Source organism: Liolophura sinensis, chromosome 11 (assembly GCF_032854445.1).
Source record: "Liolophura sinensis isolate JHLJ2023 chromosome 11, CUHK_Ljap_v2, whole genome shotgun sequence".
In the NCBI taxonomy this organism is placed as follows: domain Eukaryota; kingdom Metazoa; phylum Mollusca; class Polyplacophora; order Chitonida; family Chitonidae; genus Liolophura; species Liolophura sinensis.
This window is the reverse complement of record NC_088305.1, coordinates 6,171,271-6,195,789: the sequence shown is the minus strand read 5'-3', so window position 1 is coordinate 6,195,789 and position 24,519 is coordinate 6,171,271. Positions and strand designations below refer to the sequence as shown.

At 39.3% G+C, this 24,519-nt stretch overlaps 1 protein-coding gene across 1 annotated transcript; it reads left to right on the top strand.

Moving 5' to 3' along the window:
* The first annotated feature begins 1,004 nt into the window (after positions 1 to 1,004).
* LOC135477820 (uncharacterized) lies at positions 1,005 to 23,203 on the top strand. Its single transcript, XM_064758025.1, has 7 exons — positions 1,005 to 1,134; positions 13,405 to 13,725; positions 14,684 to 14,806; positions 16,654 to 16,752; positions 18,829 to 18,927; positions 19,944 to 20,114; positions 20,920 to 23,203. Exons 1-7 carry the CDS (start codon positions 1,077 to 1,079, stop codon positions 21,021 to 21,023), a joined length of 975 nt encoding a protein of 324 aa, XP_064614095.1. The 5' UTR covers positions 1,005 to 1,076; the 3' UTR covers positions 21,024 to 23,203.
* Positions 23,204 to 24,519: the final 1,316 nt, after the last annotated feature.

Here is a 24,519-nt window from a genome sequence, read left to right as displayed (position 1 = left end):
ATTACTTATCTTAGAAATTTATATTTTCATACTTAGAGTTGTCAGACTTTCATGGCAAATTTGAAAATTAGTGTTTAATTAATAAAATAAGCACTATCTACACTCAAAAAATAATCCGTTAATTAAAACAGAAAATCTGTTGTCTGAGTGATGCTAAAATGTATGCTGTTATCATAACACAATATTGTGTCACATTCAACATAATATCCTGTTAGTCTAATAGAATCGGTATGTTGAATTAATAGAATATGTGCATTATATTGAATAGAATAATCTGCTGCAATAGCAGAGTACACTCTAGCATCACTCAGACTTTCTGTTAAATTTAACAGATGATTCTTTTGTGAGTAAGACGTAACGAATGAAAGCAGCTGGACCTCTCTGCCACGGCCCACTTCACAACGATAAAAAAATGTGTTGTTATGAACATATCGACATTCGTATGCAAAACTTTGTGACCCAGCTACTGTTTACACTTATATGAGTGTGATAAACTATTTTACCTAATGCCTGTGCATATCCCCTCTCCCCCACAAACAGCCCCTCCCTTCACCTCCACCCCCACAAGAGCCTTTTTTAAATAGCGTACCTCACTAGGCCTACAAATGTTATGACACTTCACTCAAGTGAACAAAACTGTCAATAACCTGGTTAATGGGATCAAGTCTGTCCGACCATAGATGGAATATACGCTATTCTTACAGACAGAACATAAAGGTCAGATATCCACCGTCCGGTGATACACACACAACTCTTTAGGCCTACATGTGCTTTAGATTCTCGCATTCACCAAACCGTAATTGCAAAGGCCGCCTATTTTCCGGGTCTTAGCCACACGTAGTGTTCACATCTTCAGTACTCTCCAAAGGTGTTCCGCTCCAGTGTGTATCCAGGTCAGCCGTGTAACTGAAACTACATTTATTTTTTTTCGGGCCCCGCAGTTCACGTGGCGGATACCGATAGCCGTAACTCCATTCGACCACCTAGGCTACGCGCAATCGTACCCAGAGTGAAGGTGTTTTAGAGGGGCATGTTGGCCAGGTACTTAACAAGGCTCGCACCTGGATATACCTGACATGGCAAATCATGCCTTACTAACACTAACTGCCGGATTGTTCCTAGTATTGCTACTTGGTAAGTTTTCTTCGTTTTTCTTTTTTATCCTGTATTGTACCTATACATACATGTGTATGGTCTTTTACTCGTACGCCACGCCTCAGTTGAAATGCCCTGCAGCTACCTGTGTGCAAACTAGAGTATGCCGTACTGTCCACATTGTTTACACTACACCTGCCGCAAGAATAGTCTTGACTGCGACTTTTTCCGTTAAAGGAACACCTTCAGAAAATACTGTTACAAGTAAACACAACGGTATGTTTAATAGCTACGTTCTATAAAGCTGTACTGTGTAACACGTTTCAAACACGGGTCCTATTCAACATTGATTTATCGAAAGAATGTCGTCTCACATCTGGGTCCATCACTCTGTGTCAGGTGAAACCTACAACTGTGTCATTCGGACATCTTTGGTGCACAAATAACTTCGTTTAACACACTTGCTGCTTTGTCAGATACCATGCATTGCTTTCCGAAAGCCGTATAGCTTACATTTAAAGTATCATACAGACCCGATGCGGTTAATTTAGGTGTAGAAAATAAGGTCACGTTTGGGAAAAAGCACATTGACAATAAATCCCGAAGAGCATTTCTGACATTGTTCAGAGACTTGACGGATTTACCACACATCCCCCATACCCCCACCCCGCCTCCCTCAAACCCCGGCATAGTTTTCATTGTACCACATTGCAGCGAAAATTTTCGGTTTTCTCCGGATGTTTCCATCGCTTTCCGTGTACTCACTGATACACTCTAAAAACTAACTTGTTATATTGACAGAATACTGGCTTTTTTTAGTGATGGCAGACTAAATTATTTTGTTATTTTGCTACGAATTATTATGTTTCATTATGGTAGGTGTGTTCTGATATTCCATTAAAATTCCATTTCCAGGTGCTAATGAGTATTATGCTGTCCCACACATATTAAATATTATTTGGCAGTAATGCAATGCATAAATCTGTTCTAGTGTCACTTTGAGAGCGTAACATCATGTTACAATTAACAGATTGTTTTTTCTGTGTACACCTTTTTTCCCCCTGGTTATGGCATCACATCCGTATTTCTTTATTGTGAGCGATGAATTTTAACTGCCGTTGAGATTTTTTTCTCGCCAATTTGATTGACACCTACTATTTTAAGTCATCTTTTTACGCAAAAGATTTCCATTCCAGTCATGAGCAGAAGTTATTTCAAAAAGGTCAATCAGCAAACCCTTGCCCCAGTCCTCACAGTTACATAAAGGGGGCGATATAGACTTCTGTTGCCAATACCAGAAGGCATGTGCATGCTATATAGGTCTATATGTGCATAGCCTATTTACCTTGCTAAACATAATCTTTATGGCATTGCGCTGTATGTGCTGTAAGTAGACTTTTGATAGGTAACTATATGACCTCCTTATGAACTGCTTAGTACATACAGTTACAACTACCTGGGCATAATGCCGAGGTGATATGTTGGAATACTGGTTTTAGGGCCACTTCCCTTTCGGATATCGTGGCCCTCCAAACAACCCTATTATTAATACATTTTATATTTTACAGTGTGTTTTGCCTGTATATATGTATGTATGTTTGGGGATTTACGTCGTACTTTATTTTTCAGTCATGTGGCGACAACAAGGCGTTTTGTCTGCATAGTTTTATATTTCCCTGTTTACAACAATACATACTTCGATGGAACAGATTCCAGAACTCAGTTATTGGAGCATTACATCTGTTATTCAAAAATAACAACTGCGATAAAGAACAATCAAGGGAAGTGAAGTAGCAGTGTTGATAGATAATAATTCCCTTGTCGCCTCCTCTGAGACGTGGCCATCTGTGGTGGTAGAGGCCGAGATGATATGAGAAAGTTTGCTTCTATATAATATCTAAATGTATAATATCGTTGAGCAAAAGTGATCGAAGTATATATAGACCTATTAACGGCTCATATCTTACTCTGGTTTCAGCTGCCTTAAATCCGCTTTTATTCGCCACAAGTGGTACAGTTAATCCTTTTCACACTTCAGTAAGCAAGAGATTTATGCTGCGTTGGCTTTAAACGCACAGGTAAATTAGCCCGGAAAATCTGACAATTAAACATAGGCTCTAGACTAGTCTTTCTTATGAAAAAAACATGCAACTGAAATCGACGTGGATGTCAAGATGACACTATATAAAAAAGCTTTTCTAATCCTTACCTTTTAATACACTTGTACTTCAGTTTGCGAAGGTTAAGTTATAATATGACAAAAACGTATGAGGCAGACCTTGTTGACAAGCAAATACAGCTGTCGTATATATGTTGTGCATAGTGGGATAATGACATGGTGCTAGGGGGATGTGGCGTTTCTAAGAAGCTGCTATATAAACAGTTATCTGGAATGTTAAAATAAAACCCCAACTGCATGAGGTAAATTGACAAACCAGAGGCCGGGTTTCACCGGTTACGTGTCACCAGTTGCCAACTATCACACTCTCGTCGCTGTTCTCGTTTTCATCTCCATGCCATATTCTTTTAGATCATAATGTTCCCATTCCTTTGTCATCTACTCAATAATCGAAAAATTTCTTTCGAAAATCCTGAAATAATTAATATATTTAAGGAAGGAAAGATGGGAACAAAAAACAAGAGGAAGAAACGAAGGTTAAGAAATCATAAACTGTCATCATGGTCATTTTTTCGGTTTTTTTTTTTAATGATCAAGGAAACCGGAGTACACCCGCTCCCACAAAATAAAAAACAAGAAACAAAATCAGCAGCCATAACAACAGTTGATGTACTCAGCTGAGCTTGTATATTCTCCTTTGTTGTCACTTTAGGGGGAGCCTTTAATGCTTGACGGATATTTAACGCCATACTCAAGAAACTGGGGTTTCTTATGTGAACTACCGGTATCAATCTTCGCCGGGTACCTGACAAACTCCCTGTCACAAAATCACACCCGAAACAGCAAAGCAAAAGATTCGAACACGGTGACTTTATTGGTCAATAGTGTGACAGTCGCAACCAGCCAGTGCTTTAACCATCTCATTGCCAGCGAAAAAAATATGAAAACGAGGTGCTGTAGTCTGGTATTTATTTATTTATTTGACTGATGTTTTACAACGTAAGCAATGATATTTGACTTATAGCACAAGGGCCAGCATCATAGAGGGAGGATACCGGGCAAAGCCTGGGGGGACGGGGTTCGCGGAGAAAGGTGGGGGGGGGGGGGGGGGGGGGCACAAATATCCACAGGTTGCCTGTAGTCTGATAGTTTATGTACTTCTTGATATAATACAGGACTACACAAAAGAGAGAAAAACAAGAGCTGAGACGAGAGTGTGATAACTGGTAAATGGTTACACGTAGCCGGTGAAATACGGCCTCTTGTCAGTTACCTCAGTTAGGGTTTTTATTCTAACTATTCATGTAAACGCTTAATTACACGCCTCCCCACCCCAGCACCAGCATGACCATGGCTTAAGCAGAATTAGTTACAACGATGCAGTGAGGATAAATGCAATTATTAGCCCTCACTGATCCAGAATTATCCAAAATTGTGTGTTGTCATCACATTTACGGTACCATACAATAACATCAAAACAATGTAGACATTCGTTACGTCACGGTGTTGATATTTGGCCTGAGATTTTGGCCATTACATTAGGCCGTTACATGAAGTGTGTTGATATATGGCCTGAGACTTAGGCCTTTACATTAGGCCGTTACATCACGGGGTTAAAATATGGCCTGAGATTTAGGCCTTTACATCACAGTGTTGATATATGGCCTGAGACTTAGACCATTACATTAGGCCGTAACATCACGGGGTTGATATATGGCCTGAGATTTAGGCCATTACATTAGGCCGTTACATCACGGGATTGATATATGGCCTGAGACTTAGGCCATTACATTAGGCCGTTACATCACGGGGTTGATATATGGCCTGAGATTTAGGCCATTACATTAGGCCTTTACATCACGGTGTTGATATATGGCCTGAGATTTAGGCCATTGCATTAGGCCGTTACATCACGGGGTTGATATATGGCCTGAGATTTAGGCCATTGCATTAGGCCGTTACATGACGGTGTTGATATATGGCCTGAGATATAGGCCATTGCATTAGGCCGTTATATCACGGTGTTGATATATGGCCTGAGATCTAGGCCATTACATTAGGCCGTTACATCACGGTGTTGATATATGGCCTGAGATTTAGGCCATTACATTAGGCCGTTACGTCACGGTGTTGATATATGGCCTGAGATCTAGGCCATTACATTAGGCCGTTACATCACGGGGTTGATATATGGCCTGAGATCTAGGCCTTTACATTAGGCCGTTACGTCACGGTGTTGATATATGGCCTGAGATCTAGGCCATTACATTAGGCCGTTACATCACAGTGTTGATATATGGCCTGAGATTTAGGCCATTACATTAGGCCTTTACATCACGGGGTTGATATATGGCCTGAGATTTAGGTCATATGATTTGATTCTAACTGTTCGAGGAAATGATTAAATAGTGACAAATTACCCGCCCTCTGGAACCACGATTTAAGCAAGATTAGGTAAAACCATGCAGTCATGTTAACCGTAATTCATTAAACGTCACAGGTCTAGACTTAGTCGCAATGCTGTGTTGTCATCACGTTTAACATACAATAACATCAAAACAATGTAGATGCCCGTTACATCACGGTGTGAATATATCGTCTGAGATAAAAACTATAACCCGAGTGTAGCAATACCATGGACCCAGTTGTTCGAATGTGTATTAGCTAATACTTGTATTAGGTCATATTTTATATTTTAAGTTTTAGCCAACTCAGCAGCCAATGCAATTCTCCAAAGTCAAAACATAACAGTAGCAGTTTAAGTTCTTTTTAAGGTAAAGTCACACAATGTTTTTTGGTAAGTACAAACTTGAAGACTTGGCTTTAACTTAAATCTGGTATTAAATCTTAACCAGGTTTGAACAAGCGGGCCCAGAGATAATCCAGATGCTCAGAAACTTAGGAACATTTCTCAGGTTCTTCTTATTTGTGTCCTATTCATAGTTAATTACTTGAACTGCTGATGTTCTTATATATTTTTAATATACCTATATATTAAAGAGCGAAACGTGTTCAAACGAACACTTCTTCCTCAATGAAATAGCGACCATTTCACGTCCACCTGTTCAGTGATCTTGAATATTAAATACGTTTTTTGCGAAATCTTAAAATAACATATGTATATAGGAAAAGAAAGAACCTCGTAAGCGTTTTAAAATACGTAAATACGTGTGGTTGGCATGCATTCAAAATTTACCAGTCAATGTGCCCGATGAAATCGATTTGCAGTGTTAGCAGAAATGTTTTGATAGTATGACCGATAAACTGTTTATAATGAAAGATATTGCATATTACTAGGTGTGGCTCATATATACAGGTATAGAATATCCTCTATACCTTTTTCAATACGGCTTATGTATATACTGAAAATTTTGCCTAAACAAGTAAACAGCCTTCTAAGAGTTACACAGCCCTGTGCGCCTAATATCAAATCATTCATTTAGTCTTGAAAATGGAATGTTCAATTAATCGATGTATACCAATAATGTGAAATGTTCCGATAACGTAAAACTAATTATCAACAAACTAGTTAAAATAAACATCTGCGCATGTCTAGCATACCGGAGAAAAGTGTTTCCCACGATCGTGTACGTGGTTTACGTGGGAAAAGCCATTGAAAAGGGTCTTTTTTGTGGATACGCAGTAGCAAGACTTCTCAACATGCGATGTTTGTTTTACAAGAAACTTTCATGAAAACAGAACATTCGATCAGATCCTTTGTTTGTGTACAGAAACGTGGGCCAGAGGTCATGCCAGAGGTCACACGACAAGACAATGTTACCGCCACACTAAGAGCCCATACTCGGCTATTTTCTGTGTTATTGGACGCACAAAGAGACATTCTGTTTGCTGTTTTATTTGATGCTAACATTTTTTTTTAGCAGGGCAAACAAGAGTCCAGTATTATGGTTTTTAAGTTAATTAGATCGTGCTAAATCACACTTACTGTAGTAAAAAAATTGAAAACGTCTCTAAAATGGAGAAAAAAGTCTATTGACTGCTGATGGTAAAGATGTTTTTCGTGCCAATGCACAAAACCCCAGTTTTTATATTGCCGTGTAGACATAGGATTTGAATATAATTAATAAAAAGTTGAACGGCTAATTATGTGGGGGGAATATTTTCATGAAATGGTTTACAGTCTTACAAAAAAAATTGTATGCATGAGGATATAAAATGAAATATGTTTTAAAATTTGCCCATGGACATATTAGCGAACTAATATTTGAGAATGTCATAAAACACTAATATACGTTCAAATCTGTGTACAAGTTAAAAAGTGACTGGCTTATTTACGTATATTATTGGCGTCTACCACATGGCAAAATAGACTACTCCTTCTTTTATACAGAACAGACATGACCCTTTCCCGCCTGATAGGCTCTGGAAATTTGTATATTACCCTACAGTCAACACAACATCGACGCTGTATCTGGGAAATGTTGGGGCCCTGACACGTATTGTCTGTTGTTAATGTATCGAGCGCTTATTCGTTCACCGTTAGGTCATGGATGTGAAGCCTACGATTCTGCCTGTGCTTCAGTTAAAGCTAAGCTTGACAGTATTCATTGTTCAGGGCTCCGGATTGCAACGGGGGACGCTTAAAACAACTCCCTTAAATGTTCTTATATGTTCTTACAACATATATGTAATGAATGGCCTCTTTTTGTTCGAAGACGGTTTCGATCACTGAAGTTTGGAGTGAAGTTGATGGCTTCACATGAGAACACAGCAACTGACATTTTCAGACCATCCTATTATGATACTCTGTTTGAAGGTACAAGCAGAAAAAGAGAGCCCTTTAGCGTACGAGCGAAATGTAAATACGACACAATGCAGATCGCCGGTACAATTTTATTCCTGCGTTTCCTCCATGGAAGTTACGTCTACCGAATATTTCACAAGCGTTACAGAGAGAGGTGAAAAAGTGAGATGACTCAGAGCTTGTCTCCTTTTTCTCTAGGGACTATATTTCCAGAACGTGGAGCTACTATCTACAGGTTTTCACAAATACCTCAAAGTGCCCGGATACTGAAAAAACAGGCTGTGCATTTTGTGTCCCAGAAATTCCCCATGGTAAGGCGTTTAGGCTTACGGATGCAGTATCGGCATTTACTGCTTACTTGACTGGGATTCTGTGTGCGTTGCATTTTATAGCAGATTTTAAGCCAGCAAGAGCCGTTATCTTCACGGATTCTTTAAGTGCGATACTTGCTTTACAGAATTTTACGCCAAGGAAAGGCACTCCAATCATTTTTGATATACTTCATTTAGGCAAGAAAATCTGTTTTGAGTGAGTCCTAGGTCATTCTAGTATAGCAGGTAATGAATGGGCAGACAAACTAGCGAAACAAGCGCTGTCTCATTTACATATTGCTCAACATGTGTCTGTGTCTGTCTCAGAAGCAATGTATATATTTAAGCGGAATTTTATTTCAATTTCACTGCGACAGCAGGAAGACTGCGACACCTCCACTAAAGGGAGATATTTTTATAATTTTAATAACATTGTTTCTAATTCTCACCTTGTTAGTCTTTCTTCCAGGCGAGCAGAACTCCTATGCAACGGACTGAGGACCGGGCACATTCAAACGAATTCTTACTTAAACAGATTTCATTTACATGATACGGGTGTTTGTGATTATTGCCAGGTTGAGGAAACAATTGAGCGTATGTTGTCCTGATGCCCACAATTTACTCTCCAGAGACATCGCTATTATGCGGAACTACTCTGTGCTGGCATTACAGACCCCTCCCCCCACCCAGGCAATGTTTTCAGGCCTGGCAAAAAGTCTGGTAGAGTCTTTGAAGCTACCGTAAGGTTCTTGCTTCCAGGTGCTAGGAGGAAATTTAAAGTATAGTTCATTACCACCTCTGTGTATAATAATAATATAATGCATTAATGTGAAAACTACCTGGTTTCAGCACTGATCATGGCGTGCATCATTCGTTGGAATGGAAACGCCATTCAACAAACTACCACCACCACCACCACAACAACAACATAGAATCGACGTATTTAAGCGTTTCTTAAAGTCACATATCTAAAAATGTGTATAATCACGCAGAACAGTCTTGTGTGCATGTAGGGCACTGTATTTGGCGTTTCTAGAAAATGTCACTGAGCTTGGAACATTTCATTGGCATCAAAAGTAATTAACTGGACAGAAAATTTCAAAATTTTCATCTAGGGATACAAAAGGCTTGTATTGTCTGTGTCGATATGTGCAAAATTTTAAAAATTTCTGTACTTTCTAGCTAATGCCATTATTTTACAAGAAAATAAGATACAATTTCTAAGGATTTGATAATTTTGTAGCCTTGATTTTGTATGCTGTGTATATCACGTGCTTTGAGGGTCATCTTAATAGGCTGGTTTTTGCCCTGTGTAAAATAGGCACAAAATCCACATACCTTGATCATAATTGCACTTGTCACCGGGTCCGATCTAAATTGATAGCTTCAAAGACATTGCTTTTGTCCTGGACTTCTAGTGGACAAGAGTAGTGCTAATTTATTTAGAAAAACTTAAAAAAACTGTCCTGATAATAGCGTCATTATGTAAGTAGGTTATCGCAATTGAGGTGTTTGATCTCGGCCTATACGCTTGGTAAGCGGTATCATAATAGACCTCGGGCTAAAGCCCTCCGTCTATTATGTAACCGCTTACCAGGTATATAACCGGGATCAAACACATCAAGCTCCGGCGATAACCTTACTTAGGTTTGAACGAGCTCGAGCACTTACAAGAAAGTCACAAAAGCGTATCAGTGCATATAGGCATATGCAGTCCGTTAGTGTAGTTTTTATTAACGTTTTATTAAGATTTTACATATTTTGGCCCCTTTATACACTTAGATCACTTCACGTTAAATCCGATGATTTTCCGAACGGATTGTTGACAGGGTGTTGCCTTCAAGAGCAGGTGCACGCATTTAACTGACACTATGCAGACGTCCTGTGGACAACTCAGGGAAACAGGTGCTTGTGTAAATAGCATAGGTCACACCCGTGACACTGCAAACTAGCTGCGGAGTGACAACAGCATTATCGCACGTTCCAAAAACTTGCGTCCTAACGTCTTTATTTTTCTTTTATAGACGGAAATGTTGCGTTTTTATTCCTTATTAAGTATTTTTTCATCTGATAAACGAAAGTGATAGCGCTGCCTCAAAAGATGAAATAATGTTTATATTCTACAAGGTGGACGTTGTTTAATTTACATTAGAATAACATAACTGGGGTGTACTTGTATATACTACAAAAAGAACAACTTTGAATCTTGGTTGCTCTATAATAGTGAAGATCACTCTTCCGAGATATTTATAAAAGGAAATTATGTACGACTAAAACTTTATTGAAATGCTTGCTCCTAAGGGTGTGCATATCTAAAAGACATGCCTGATAAAGCGAAAGGAAAACTGCATTTGTGAGAATGTGCACGATAGGCTAATGACGGATATGAGACCAACATGATAGTAAGTGTTCATTATGGAAGGTAAGGACGCAATAAACCGGCGCCACTCCCCAATCCCGAGCTAGTGAGTTCAAATCTAGCTCATGCTGGCTTCCTCTCCAGTCGTACGTGGGAAAGTCTTTCCGCAACCTGCGAATAGTTATGGGTTTCCTGCGGGATCTGCCCGGATTCCTCCCACCATGATGCTGACCGCCGTCGTATAAGTGAAATTTTCTTGAGTAAAAACGTAAATTTAAAAAATGGGAGGAACGAATGCAATCGTCAGGATATGGCTGTGATATTGACGACATGGCGTTAAGCTATAGTCACCATGCCAATGTATAAAGAAGTTCTAAGTTTAACCTATCTGCATAATTAAAGGCGAATTTGTATGGTTCGAGGTCAAGTTCATGTCAGTATATTGGGGATTATAATATATGTATTTATTATGGCCCTTCGAGGTGGGTCTTGTGCTAAGCGTTTAACGCCATACTTAACAATTTTTCAGTCATATGACGACGAAGTAGCCCTTAGAGTGCAAGTAGTGCACTAGTTTTATCTAGTGTTTCATCACTGAGACGACTTACAGAAAGCAAGTAAGCTGACATACCCGAGCCATTATACTGTTACAGGTCAACCAGTTGTTGCACTAACCCCATAATGCTGAACGCCAAGCGAGGAAGTTCAAGCGAGGATGCTACGACTTCCCCCTTTAAAGTCTTAGATGTAACCGGGCCCAGGATTGACCCTAAATCTAACGAGGGCTTCTCGTTGAATATAACTTCTCTCGAGCTGACAATTCCTGATGTCAGACCGTACAGCATGCGCTATGTGTATATTAACATATTACCAGAAGGAGTTCTCGTAAATGATAGAAATGACTCAGTTTTCCCCGATGGCCGCCGTCTTGTAAGTGAAATATTCTTGAGTGCGGCGTAAACACAAATGTTTAAGGCTCAGTGTATTAATAAATATATATATATACATATGTCGACGGCTTGATTTCAGTTAGTTTTTGATTAAATCAAACATGTGTATAACATTTACATAAGTAGTCTTGAGGGCAGAATTAATTAACATATTTTTTTTTTTCGGCATGTATACATACATGTATTGCCTACAATAAACAACTGTCTCCAGAGCAGTGTAAATACCAGTGCTGGCTCGTGGCAGTATTGTGACTGGCCTCGAAATACATGCTTTAGTGTCGTTATTAATATTTATCATGATGTGTCGCCTGACAATGGTTGCGAATATTTTTTCTGCTTTATTTGTGTATATGTTAAAGTCAATCGGTAAGACACAACAGGTAAGACACAAGAGACACGGGTTCAGTCCTGGTCCTGGGCAGCATATTTTTACATCCCCCACAAAATCCAATTAGCAAACAAATAAAAAAATAAATAAATTCATAAATACAAAAAAATAAATAATTGCTTACATCCTTTCAAATGGGATAAAACGGATGTTTCAGCCGAACGAAAAATATTGCCGGAAGATATTCTTATTGTACACGAGATTAGATTACAGTTCAGATCATCAGTTCAGTCGCAGTTCTACAAAAGATCGTGGCAAAAGCTTGTTGTTGTTGTTGTTGTTTATCAGTTTATACTTTAGATTGTTTGTCACCAAAAAAAATCAGATCATACAATATGGACACCTAGGGTCCCAAGCGGATCGGGTCATACCCAAGATTTTAAAAATGGTACTCGGTACTACCTGGATTGGTGTTCCGTACAGAGAGGTTAGAGTAAGGAAGCATGACTGTTTGGCCAGGTGTCAATATAATGTGACCGGGTAGAGTGCGTTCGGCATGATACTAGTAGCGGCAGCGCTTCATATGCACACAGTCTAAGTACACGCACCTAATGACTACACCTCGCCATATGACAAATTAAGTAGGAGGTAAAAGCCGAAGCACACAAACATACATACATACATACATACACACATACGAAGAAGAAGAGATTCTCGTATTTTACCATATTGCATTCATTACACATTCCACTGTCCACGGTAATTTTTTTACAGTTTGTGTCCATTTAGATTCATCATTCAACCAAGCTTCTTCGTGTGGGTATTTTCGGTATTTGTCTTGGAAATGAACTAAAAAAAATATGTATGACTGTTTTTACATTATGTCAACATTTCTGCAAATCAATCCATGCTAAACAACAACGTTTTCTTTTGTGTCATATTCGTCTTTTTGATTTATATTCCACGCTTTTTAGTAAAAGCCAGGCACGCTGCTTTCTGTCTGTCTGATTTGTCATTCTGTTCATGCTTTGTTTCCGAGGAACAACTGCACCAACTCTTGTCTGATTTTGATAAACTTTTGTGACTTGCAGTTTCACTATCTGGATCCCCGCAGATCAAGTTGAAAACTAATCCGATCCTTGCATAATTTTTGCATATTTAATGAGTTCCTCTAGTTGGTCGTTGATTTACGTAAAATAATCGCTTTAAAGGTCTGCCAGTCTTTTTTTTCCCGGGCCTTACCCGGTTTCCTCTCAATACAATGCTCCTACAAGTGAAATAATCTTATCAAAGTATAGTGTAAGCACCAATCAAATAAATAAATAAATAATTGCTTTAAAAATTGTTCTTTTTTCAGATTCTATGACCAGATTTTTCTACCCATATGTTTTGTATAACTAATCTATTGAGGTTGTTTGTTTCGCCGTAATTGTTCTTCTCTTTCCTGTTTGTTTAATTCCGGAACTTTTCTCTACAGGTGAATCCACCGCCGATGACGTAGTATTCGTTCGCGAAGGCGTAAAAAGTGTAAGATTAAAATGTCACGAGATCCAAAACAACACAGACCCTCCTACCATCCAGTGGAATTTCTTCACGGAACGTCATCTAATCATCGAAAGGACAGGAGATGGGGATGTGATCATGGGGGATAACTTCACCGACAGCGTTGCCCTCGGGGCCCAGAATGATCTCACATTATACAGTCCTCAAATACAAAACTCGGGTGTTTATGAATGTATCAGTCTTGTGGACTCTGAGAACATAACGTCTTATTCTTATCTGCAGGTATTTAAATCCGGTAAGTATATCCGTGCATGTGTCTGATATCTCAGTTAAAACAGAGCCTCCATGGCCTAGCCTGTTAGAGTGCCAGCCAGGCGCAATGGCCCAGGAGCCTTACCGGTCAGTACAGATCATCGTGGAGTTTTAAAACCATTTTAATCGGTTGGAAAAAATTTAAAAAAAAATAAATCTAACTATTTTCTTGGAAAATGAGCTTTCATAAATATTCATCCGCTCCGCGGGAGAAGATTTATGTGTCATACGTTAGAAAGGTTGTCGGTTACTTGCCAAGGACGGTTGGTTTTATTCCGTGTACACCGGCTTTCTCGCACTCACAACTGCTCGTATTTACAAGCCAAAATTGTAGTTTGCTTTTCCACACTTGACATCTGTCCTTTGTTCCCATGTGCTTGTCTGAACCTTCCATTTCTCCAACTCCACGTCGGAGTCACCTGTTACAGTGGACCATTACTGTTGGGTCGTCCGAACACTTGGATTCGCGACCGTTTTAGTTAACCCCAGTTTCGGAGTCTATTACACTCAACTAATCTGTTAATTTTAACAGAAAGTCTGTTGTCTGAGTGATGCTAGAATGTATTCTGTTCTTATAATACACTATTCTGCCATATTCAACATAGTATTCTGTTAGTCTAATAGAATCTTTATGTTGAATGAATAGAATATGTGTGTTATATTTAACCGAGTAATCTGGTGCAATAGCAGAATACATTCTAGCAGCACTCAGACAACAGACGTTTTGATTTTTTTTTAGTGTATGTGAGAATCTGTTTGGTAGTTAATATTTGTATGTGGAGAAAATCTCTCTGATTCAACAGCATTGGTGCTTTCTTATATACAAGAGGCTGCATTTCACTGGTTACGTGTGACCATCTGCCAGTCATCATATCATTGTCGCTGCTCTGGTTTTACTCTCTGCGTTGTACGTTTTCTATTATATTGTCTTTCTTCCGCAGTCACTGTTGAAGATGAGCTGAGATCGACGATGGTGGTAATCTTGATGTCTGTAGACATACTCCTAGTGGACGTCAATGTCATCTTGCTACTGATACACTGCGTCACCTACAAGAAACATAAAGGTAAATATACTTGCTTCTTTATTTTATTTGATTGATGTTTTACGCCGTACTCAACAATATTTCAATTATACGAGCACACGGGCCAGCATTATGGTGGGCGGAAACCGGGCAGAGTCCAGGGAAAACCCATGACCATTTGCAGGTTGCTTCCCACAAAATTTGCTGGTGGTGACAGGGATGTAAAGCAAACGATTAGAGTTAAAGATGTAATGAGTATGTTAAAGTCCTAGCTCTCAGCGGTTGTCTTCTAGGAGTGCTTTGTGAAGGACAGCATCCGCTATCTTATGCTTCGTTGTCTGCGTCATACATACCCTCGGCGTATTTTGTATGTCGAATTATGTCACTTCGGCATCCGTCGTTTTAACGAAATTGCCGTTTTGAGCCATCATAATAATGTGTTGCAGGAGTCCGATTCACAAAAAGTCTAAAGGCTAAGCTTAGGCGGCTAACTCACTTAGCCGACTAGCAAATTTGTCTAACCCGTTTCACATATAAAATTTCTGGCTATCGACTGAAGCTTATTTTGAAAGATAGCACAACATCTTTAAGCACGTCCGAAGGTCGCTATAGGAGGAACAAATTCAGTTTTAAAAGTGTTATCAGTCCCAGTTTTTAAAGATTATGTATTGATTTGAGAAAATATGAATAATCTGCTTCTGTTACCAAATGAAGATTTTTTAAAATGCTCACAAACCACCACCACGCATGCGTTATTGTTGTTTTCCATCGATTGTCCGTTATGAAATTATAGCCCTTCGTCTGCAAACTTTGTCAAAAACGAAAGTGAAGAAGAAATCAGGGTCATTTTTGGGTTGGTTATATATATTAATTGAACTGATTTATATTTTGAAGCCAATTAAACTACTATAGACATGTTTTCTACAGCTATCAGATTGCTGGAGAAGGGTCACATAGCTGGCTTGCCAGAGCTGGTTAAGTTTTGGACCTCACCATTTTTGTTTTTGTAGCCTCCTTACGTAAGTGGACCAAATGACCCTTAGCCGACTATAAAGAGACTTTTAACAGCTACGGAGGTTTTGTAAAACTGGCCCCAGGCTGTTGCCAGTTTTCTTATTTATTTATTTATTTACATTTTTAAAAAAATTATAATGAACAGAGGATGAACAACTTTAAGCACTGATTGGCGTACATCTGGGGCGGAAAACACCGGTACAGCCTCACCCCACCCTGTGGCTGTTAATGTGCTAATAAAATAACAATATTTTCAATTTTTCACATATTTCCGGTTTAACCTCGTTATGGACGAACACTTTCAGACATGATCTTTCAGTGCGTAACATCTTTATTCATAAATCACCTGGACTTGGAACGTTACAACTGGTCTGCAGATCAGACTAAACCCAGGTTTAGTGGAGTGTAGTGGGTAGATATTGTTCAGATAAGTTCCGCCTTGTCTGTTTGTCTGCTTCAGTATTCACGTGGCTTTCAACGCTCATTAGCTCGTCTACAGAGGTGTTTCCTTGTTAATACAGCGATTAATTTACGAACATATGTGTAATATTTCCTCGCTGTGACGCCAACCCCATATGTCTCTTACCACAGAGTACTGACGATTTGCTGAAGTATAAATGTATGTTCAGTGTCATGTGAGGAAGTCTACCAAATATTATCAGTTGTAAAGTCTCGTCATCACGTGAGATTGAACCTTTGTCTTTAGCTTACTAGGTAGGCGATAGATCTAAGCGTGGGCATCGATATATCCATGTATTTTGTCATCTCTTTCCCAGGGATGTCCCCCCACCCCCTACCAACCACCCCCTTCCAGCCCTCCTCCCCTCTCTTAATTCATATTTCCCTAATATTCATACAGTATACTTCCTTTTCAGATATCTGGTCACTGCGCCTATTCTTCTTGGCATATTTCATCATCTACGGTGCAACTGGCCTGTTGTTCCTGATTTTGTATGTTGTGGGAAATAAAAGTGGTGAGTACGGCCTAAATGTTCGAATAAAGTACTGCGGTTTTGGGTAGTTTGTAGAGAGAGGCAATGTTGTGGCCTGGCAACATGATGAATAAAGTACAGCGGTTGTGGGTAGTTTTATGGAAAGTGGCAATGTTGTGGCCTAACAACATGATGAATAAAGTACAGCGATTTTGAGTAGTTTTGTAGAAAGTGGCAATGTTGTGGCCTGGCAACATGATGAATTAAGTACAGCGGTTGTGGGTAGTTTTATGGAAAGTGGCAATGTTGTGGCCTGACAACATGATGAATAAAGTACAGCGGTTGTGAGTATTTTTTTAGACAGAGGCAATGTTGTGGCCTGGCAACATGATGAATAAAGTACAGGTGTTGAGTAGTTTTGTAGAAAGTGGCAATTTTGTGGCCTGGCAAGATGATGAATAAAGTACGGCGGTTGTGGGTAGTTTTGTGGAAAGTGGCAATGTTGTGGCTTCGCAACATGATGAATAAAGTACAGCGGTTTTGGGTAGTTTTGTTGAACGTGGCAATGTTGTGGCCTGGCAAGATGATGAATAAAGTACGGCGGTTGTGGGTAGTTTTGTTGAAAGTGGCAATGTTGTGGCTTCGCAACACGATGAATAAAGTACAGCGGTTTTGGGCAGTTTTGTAGAACGTGGCAATGTTGTGGCCTGGCAACATGATGAATAAAGTAAAGCGGTTTTGAGTAGTTTTGTGGAAAGTGGCAATGTTGTGGCCTCGCAACATGATGAATAAAGTACAGCGGTTGTGGGTAGTTTTGTGGAAAGTGGCAATGTTGTGCATCGTAACATGATGAATAAAGTACGGCGGTTGTGGGTAGTTTTGTAGAAAGTGGCAATGTTGTGGCCTGGCAACATGATGAATAAAGTACAGCGGCTGTGGTAGTTTTGTAGAAAGTGGCAATGTTGTGGCCTGGCAACATGATGAATAAAGTACAGCGGTTTTGGGCAGTTTTGTGGAACGTGACAATGTTGTGGCCTCGCAACATGATGAATAAAGTACAGCGGTTGTGGTAGTTTTGTAGAAAGTGGCAGTGTTATGGCATCGCAACATGATGAATAACGTACAGTGGTTTTGAGTAGTTTTGTGGAAAGTGGCAATGTTGTGGCCTCGCAACATGATGAATAAAGTACAGTGGTTTTGAGTAGTTTTGTAGAAAGGGGCAATCTTGTGGCCTCGCAACATGATTAGCGGTGACTAAGCATCTCCAAGGCTAGGCCACCTTGCATTGTTTTCGTGTAATGGTATACTAAATGTAATGACAACAGCGCTGTGAGTAATTCTAGACCAGTCTAATAAGTTGTGATAGCATTTTTGTCTCAGTTCAATGTCATAGATTTTGATAAGCCATGGTGCTCAAGTGGCCGATAATTTGCTGCTATTTAATCATTTACATGAACAGTTAGAATAAAACCATAACTGAGATATATTGATAAGAGGTCATATTTCACCAGTTACGTGTGACCCTTTGCAAACTATGACACTGTCGTCGCTGCTGTAGTTTTACTCTCTATACTGTACGTCTCTAGTTATATTGAAATGATTTACATTATGCGGTTAAGGTGTTTTGTTTGGTTGTCATATGTTTAACACCGCATTCAAGAATGTTTCGCTTACAGGATGGGTACTGGTGGAGGAAACCGGCATGTCTGGCAGAGGTAAAGAACCGCCTTTCGGCAGGCACATGACAAACACCATGACTAAAAGCCGCAACCAACCAGGCAGAGCGGGGACCGTTACGCAAAGCGAATTCGGGCTTCACCCTAACATTAACTCCGATTGAAACTTTAAATATTTGCGTAAATTCGATATTTTAGTTTCGTGGTTTCGTCACTTGTAGATTACATTTTCAGCCAAGTTTGAACATTCAGCTTGATTTTGTTTTGTTTTATAAAGAAGATTGAAATGTTTGACTTAGGTCAGCATGACTTTGTGAAACAGTCCCCTGGCTTGGAGTCTGCCACCAGGTAATCAACTACAAAGGGGAAAACACAACAGGTATCATGCATCATCGTTTAAAGTGAGATTATGTGAGACATTATATTAACCTTCCTGTTTTAGATTTCCTGTACAATGTCGGAGCGACGTGTTCTGCGACCAGCATCCCACCTATCGTTATACTGTGGATAGATTTTATCGTCATTGTTAATAGACTAAAAAGTAAGTACATTACGGTACCACCGCCAAGTTCCTCCATATTTGGTTGAGTGAGTGAGTGCTTGGGGCTTAACGTCGTACTTAACAATTTTTCCGTCATATGACAACATAAGAGTCATTAGAGTGCATGTAATGTGTCTCCTTGTTGCAACGCCAAATGAGGAAGTTACAACTTCCTTTTTTTGGTCTAAGTTGTTACCCGATCCAGGACTTACCCCGGATCTATCGACCTAAAAGCAGACGCTCTGCCAACTGAGCTATCGGAGTCGGTCCCTCCATATTTGGTGTCATATTCAATGTGAAATCCTTCAATCTCGATGCAGCGTACTACAGTCGACGGCAATTGTGAACTTCTTCAAAGATATCATTTTTGAAATCAAATGTCAGTTTTCGAATAAAATAGTACTTTTGAAAAATATGACCACTTTTGCAATTAGCTTTTCATTTCGAACATGACTTAAGTCACTTTTGAAATAAATATATAAACACGTATGAAGAAACATCTATCGTCTTTTAAATACATGTAAGATAAACTTTTGTAAAAAAAAAAATGCCAGTTATGTCAAAAGTGAATTCCTTATGTCCAAATTAGTACATTTTTATTTCAACAGTAAAACTTATTTGGAAAATGGTTTATCTTTATTTGAGAAGTGATTGTTAGTTCAAAAGTGGGAGTTATTTCAAAAATGTTTCCTACAAGTAATATAAATACTTTGGCCAGAGAAACGGTCTACTACAAGGAAGCGCACAGTTAGAATAAATCCCTGTAACTTAGACCAAGTGACGAGAGGTCGTATTCCATAGGTTACGTGTGACTATTTGGCAATTATTACACTGTCGTCGCAGTTCTCTTTTTACTCTCTATGTTGTAAGTCTTTTATAATATTTAATATATATAAAGTACACACTGAGATCGTTTCGCAGGTGACGTCTATCAAACGCTCAAAAACATTGATTTCAATCACTGGAGTTTGGAGCTTTGAAAGTTTCTTACTATTTATTACCAACTATAATTACAGAAAGAGAGTCCAGATTTCAGGAGGATGCCTTTCAGGAAGAGATGATTCCAGTCATACAAAGCCCAGAATATCTCTCAAACGGCGAGACCACAGAATCGGCGTCAAAAGATGAGAGTCGAGTCCGAAAGAGATATACAGTAGAATCCAAATCCGCCAAAAGTTCAAATTGCTGTAAGTAGAAAGTGTTATCTTACTAGTAAGTTTTAAAACTTGGATGTTTATCTTCGATTTGATCAATCTTTGATCAACTGTGTGTTTTGTATTGAGATTTATAACTGTATGCAGCGATACGAGACTTTTTACAACATATTACATATACTATAATAGGGCTGCTTTAATAAAGATTTCGTGGGGAAGGGTTATGTTTTTCCTTCAGTTTTCCTTTATCATTGTCGATAGAGGTTTTGCCAGCTGTTAGCTAGAGCGCAAGGCAGTATTTTCATAGATTTGTTTGCCAGTTTTTCTTGAAAGAAAACATCTACACACATCAAGACACACGTAACCTCTTGAATTCATGACATGTTATGCGCGAAAAGAGCAGACGACAGGATGTGTAGTGGTACGCAGGATAAATAATCTTAACCTTATGCCACTAAAATTTCGTCAGATTGAAAGGAACATTTAATCCAGCAGTTATTATTTTTTGTTAGGATTTATGTTCGTTTTGGCATCTTACTGTTAACTCCAAAGTTGATCTTTGACCTGTAATCTCGTGGTAAGCCATCCTTGGTGGGTGGGTTTTGGATGTTTCTGTTCTCCTAGGGTGTGTACCGCTTTGTTTGGGGACGAGTATTCTCCCTTGGTCTCTATTTCCATAGAATTCATTTTATCACGTGTTTTACCAGAGGTTACATACTTTATTTTCTTGTTCTTGAGAAAGGCGTATAACATTCATCAAATAAACATTAGGTAAATTAAACAAATGATGCTTTGTTGTACAAAAGAATCAGATGCATTTCTTTTCTTTTCCTTCTAGGTTCTAAGCAGACAGAAGATGACAGCCAGCTAGGACCTGTGGAACTCACGGGTCATAACGCCCGCACAGAAGACCAATCGCTCCCTAGGCATGCGCAGACGTGACTTGATAAACATGCTGGGTTAGACTGCCTACTATTAGACTGTGATCATGTCCGCACTTGTACGAGATATTTATAAACAGAATAACTACTTGAACTAGTGCCGTCACTTAAGTAACCGGATTACCTGGAAATAATGTAGATATCAACCATCGATGACGTCATTGAAAAGCACCACGCCTTGCACACGTCACAGGATAACGGGTTTCTTTGCCATACCACATATTAAGTTATTTGTCGAGTGTGACCCCAGGCAACATTCTGACGTCATCCACTCTCGTTACGTAGGTGTATACGTACGTGTTTCGTGGCATGGAATATCTGGGCATACTGTACTCTAGCATTCAAATGGACACAACCGCCATATGTGCACTGTGCGCGCACAACAGATACCCCCAAAATGTGATAGAACGCTAAGGAAGCGAGTCAGAAATGACAATGTTAATGAATCTACTTGCCTGCAACAGAATTGACGCGATGATTTTTCTTTAAGCCAAGTAAGATAGATCTACAACAAAGCTAGACTAAATAGAGAAAATGCACTGTGTAGTTTGTTAAATGACAATGTGAAATGTATGGATTTTTATTTCTTTATGTACGCTTTAGAATGTGTCCTACCATAAAGAAGTACAAAAAGAGCTTCGCGGAGTTTTTTCTTGGGGCGTAAAAATTGCTATAAGCTACAAGTTTCCTTGACCTTTTCGACCAGTCCAGAAATCAAGTAGCCTACCGTGGTGACGTCAACGGTGATGGCCGTCAAAACAACTCTTTCGGGGGGAATAGCCAGAACGGCGGGCGCTGAGTTGGTCAATTCATCGATGGTGTTATTTTCGAAAATGTTTAACCACCGACGGAAAGTATGCATAAAACATGAGTTTTTCTCGTTCATTGTTTTGGTATAACTTTGACCAGTTAGGTGTGACTGTTTGCCATTTATTACACTGTCGTCGTTGCTGTGGCTTTACTCTCTATGTTCTAACTCTTAATTATTTTCCCTTAAAACCACAACCTTTGCTTTAGAATTCCATCTTCTGTGTCCCGCAATACAGACCTGCAGTGGCGTAACCTGGTTCTGGCCAGGTAATGGGGGTGGAAGAAGCTCCAAACATTCTGTATGCAGAACTGAAATTGAAAACAGTTGAAAAAACTGAAAGCAACTACTATTTCAATGAAAATGGTCAATCTCGTTTTAACCGGCTTAGCCTATGTACCCTCCCCCAGCCTACGTATGCCCCTGAGTGTGTGAGTGTCATGACATCTTTGATAGTCGCCTTAGTACGTGATACATGCCTGTGTACAGATCTATCCACGTCGGTAAATATCTGACGAAAATTGTACTTTTTGTTTTGGACAAAATACACCAAAATATATAAGCTTTAGTGGAAAAGGTCATTGAAAAGTAAATCTACCTATATTTATGTTTGTTTAAAGATAAAATGATAAATCATAAAAGATAAATAAAATGCTATCCCTAAATTCTATGGTTGGCTGCTTGGAGCGAATTAGGGTTTTGTGACGCCACTATTTAGTATAACTCGAGAATAACTCGTTTCGGTGCACGAGTCGATTTTACCTGTAAAACTCGAATTTTATTTAAAACAGAAAATAAAAGGACAACAGCTCAGTTTCCCATCCCTGGCATCCACCATTAACCATATGGTTCAATGAGTGCAAACATCGGATGGTAATACACAGAACCAACACTATAAAAGGGCGGTCCTTGACGGTAAATCTGTAGCCAGGGAAAGGACAAATTTGTAAGATTTTCCTTTGGGTGATCAATATTACTGCTTCCCAAGCAGAATCATACAGACTTCCGTTGTTGTTGTAGACGAAACCAATAATGGGTGACTTTTGTTGTTTTAGATGTGGAGATTTAAGATGTCTTTGATTTTTGTGGAGTGGAGATGGCCAGATTTTAGATCCACGATAGCATAATCAAGAAGCCCAGTACTTTCGACGAAATTCACTTTGACGATGTGAATATTGCGTATTTTCTGCATGTATAAATCATTTACCATTGTATATACCACCAAACCTATTCGACTGACGCTAACGCAACATTGTAAATATTTATTACCGTGCTACCTTCTATCAGACTATCTCTTTTGGGAGCCTGCTGTAAGCACGCATTTATAGCTCTAATGTTCTTCACTTAGCAAACTTCTCCCACGGATGACTTCATTAAAGCCAAAATATTGAGATCGTCATACAGGTGTGTTTGCGCGCGTAAATTTGTCATGCACACATGTTTATCAAGGTTGGGGAAGGGGGGGGGGGGGGCTCCTTGGCACAGTGCTTAGCGCTCTAGCCTAGCGTTATGACCCAGGAGCCTCTCACCAAACCGATCGCTGTGAGTTCAAGTCCAACTCTTGCTGGCTTCTTCTCCGGCCGTTGCTCCATCCAGCAACCTGCGGATGGCCGTGTGTTTCCCCCGGGCTCTGTCCGGCTTCCTCCCTCCATAATGCTTGACGCTGTTGTATAGGTGAAATATTCTTGAGTACCGTGTAAAACATCAGTCAAATAAATAAAGAAATAAATGTTTATCAAGGACGTCCTCAGCAGATTCATATTCTGAAGATTTCCTCCTCAACAGATTCATATTCTGAAGATTTCCTCCTCAACAGATTCATATTCTGAAGATTTCCTCCTCAGCAGATTCATATTCTGAAGATTTCCTCCTCAGCAGATTCATATTCTGAGGATTTCGTCCTCAGCAGATTCATATTCTGAAGATTTCCTCCTCAGCAGATTCATATTCTGAGGATTTCGTCCTCAGCAGATTCATATTAAGCATGTCATCGTTGGATTCATATTCTGAGGATTCTCCAACATATTCATATTCAAAGGATTCTCCAACACCTTCAAATTCTGGGGATGTCCTCCTCAGTATGTTCATTTATGGGGAATTCCTCAGGAATAAGTTCATATTCTCAGGATGATTTTACTGATTTTATGCAACAACCGCCGTCGTATAAGTGAAATATTCTTGAGTACGGCGTAAAACACCAATCAAATAAATAAATAAATCCATGCAACAAATATAATTGCCAAGGGTTTTCTTGACTTCGCGAACTCCACACGTACATTTTAGCCTCTATCCCTTAACTTGACAATTCCATAAGAAGAATAGAAGTGTGCGGTATATGAATGTTTGATATCAAGTTTGTAAGTTTGCCCTGTTAAAGAATTGATAAATTTTGCTTGAATTTCTTAATTTACTTGACAGGTGTTTTACGCCGTACTCAAGAATATTTCACTTTTACAAGAAGCCAGAATGGGATGAACTTTGCCACGGCAAAGGTAAGAAGCTCATGTCTTATTGTATTGGACTAGCGCTCACCAAGTTTGGCCTAAAATAAGTGTGTTTGGCCTAAAATAAGTGTGATGTTATGTAACAGGTGGGTCATTTGACATATGATATAATTAAAGACGTACAGCATAGAGAATAAGACCAGAGCAGCGACGACCGTGTGATAGTCACAATGGTCACATGTGCC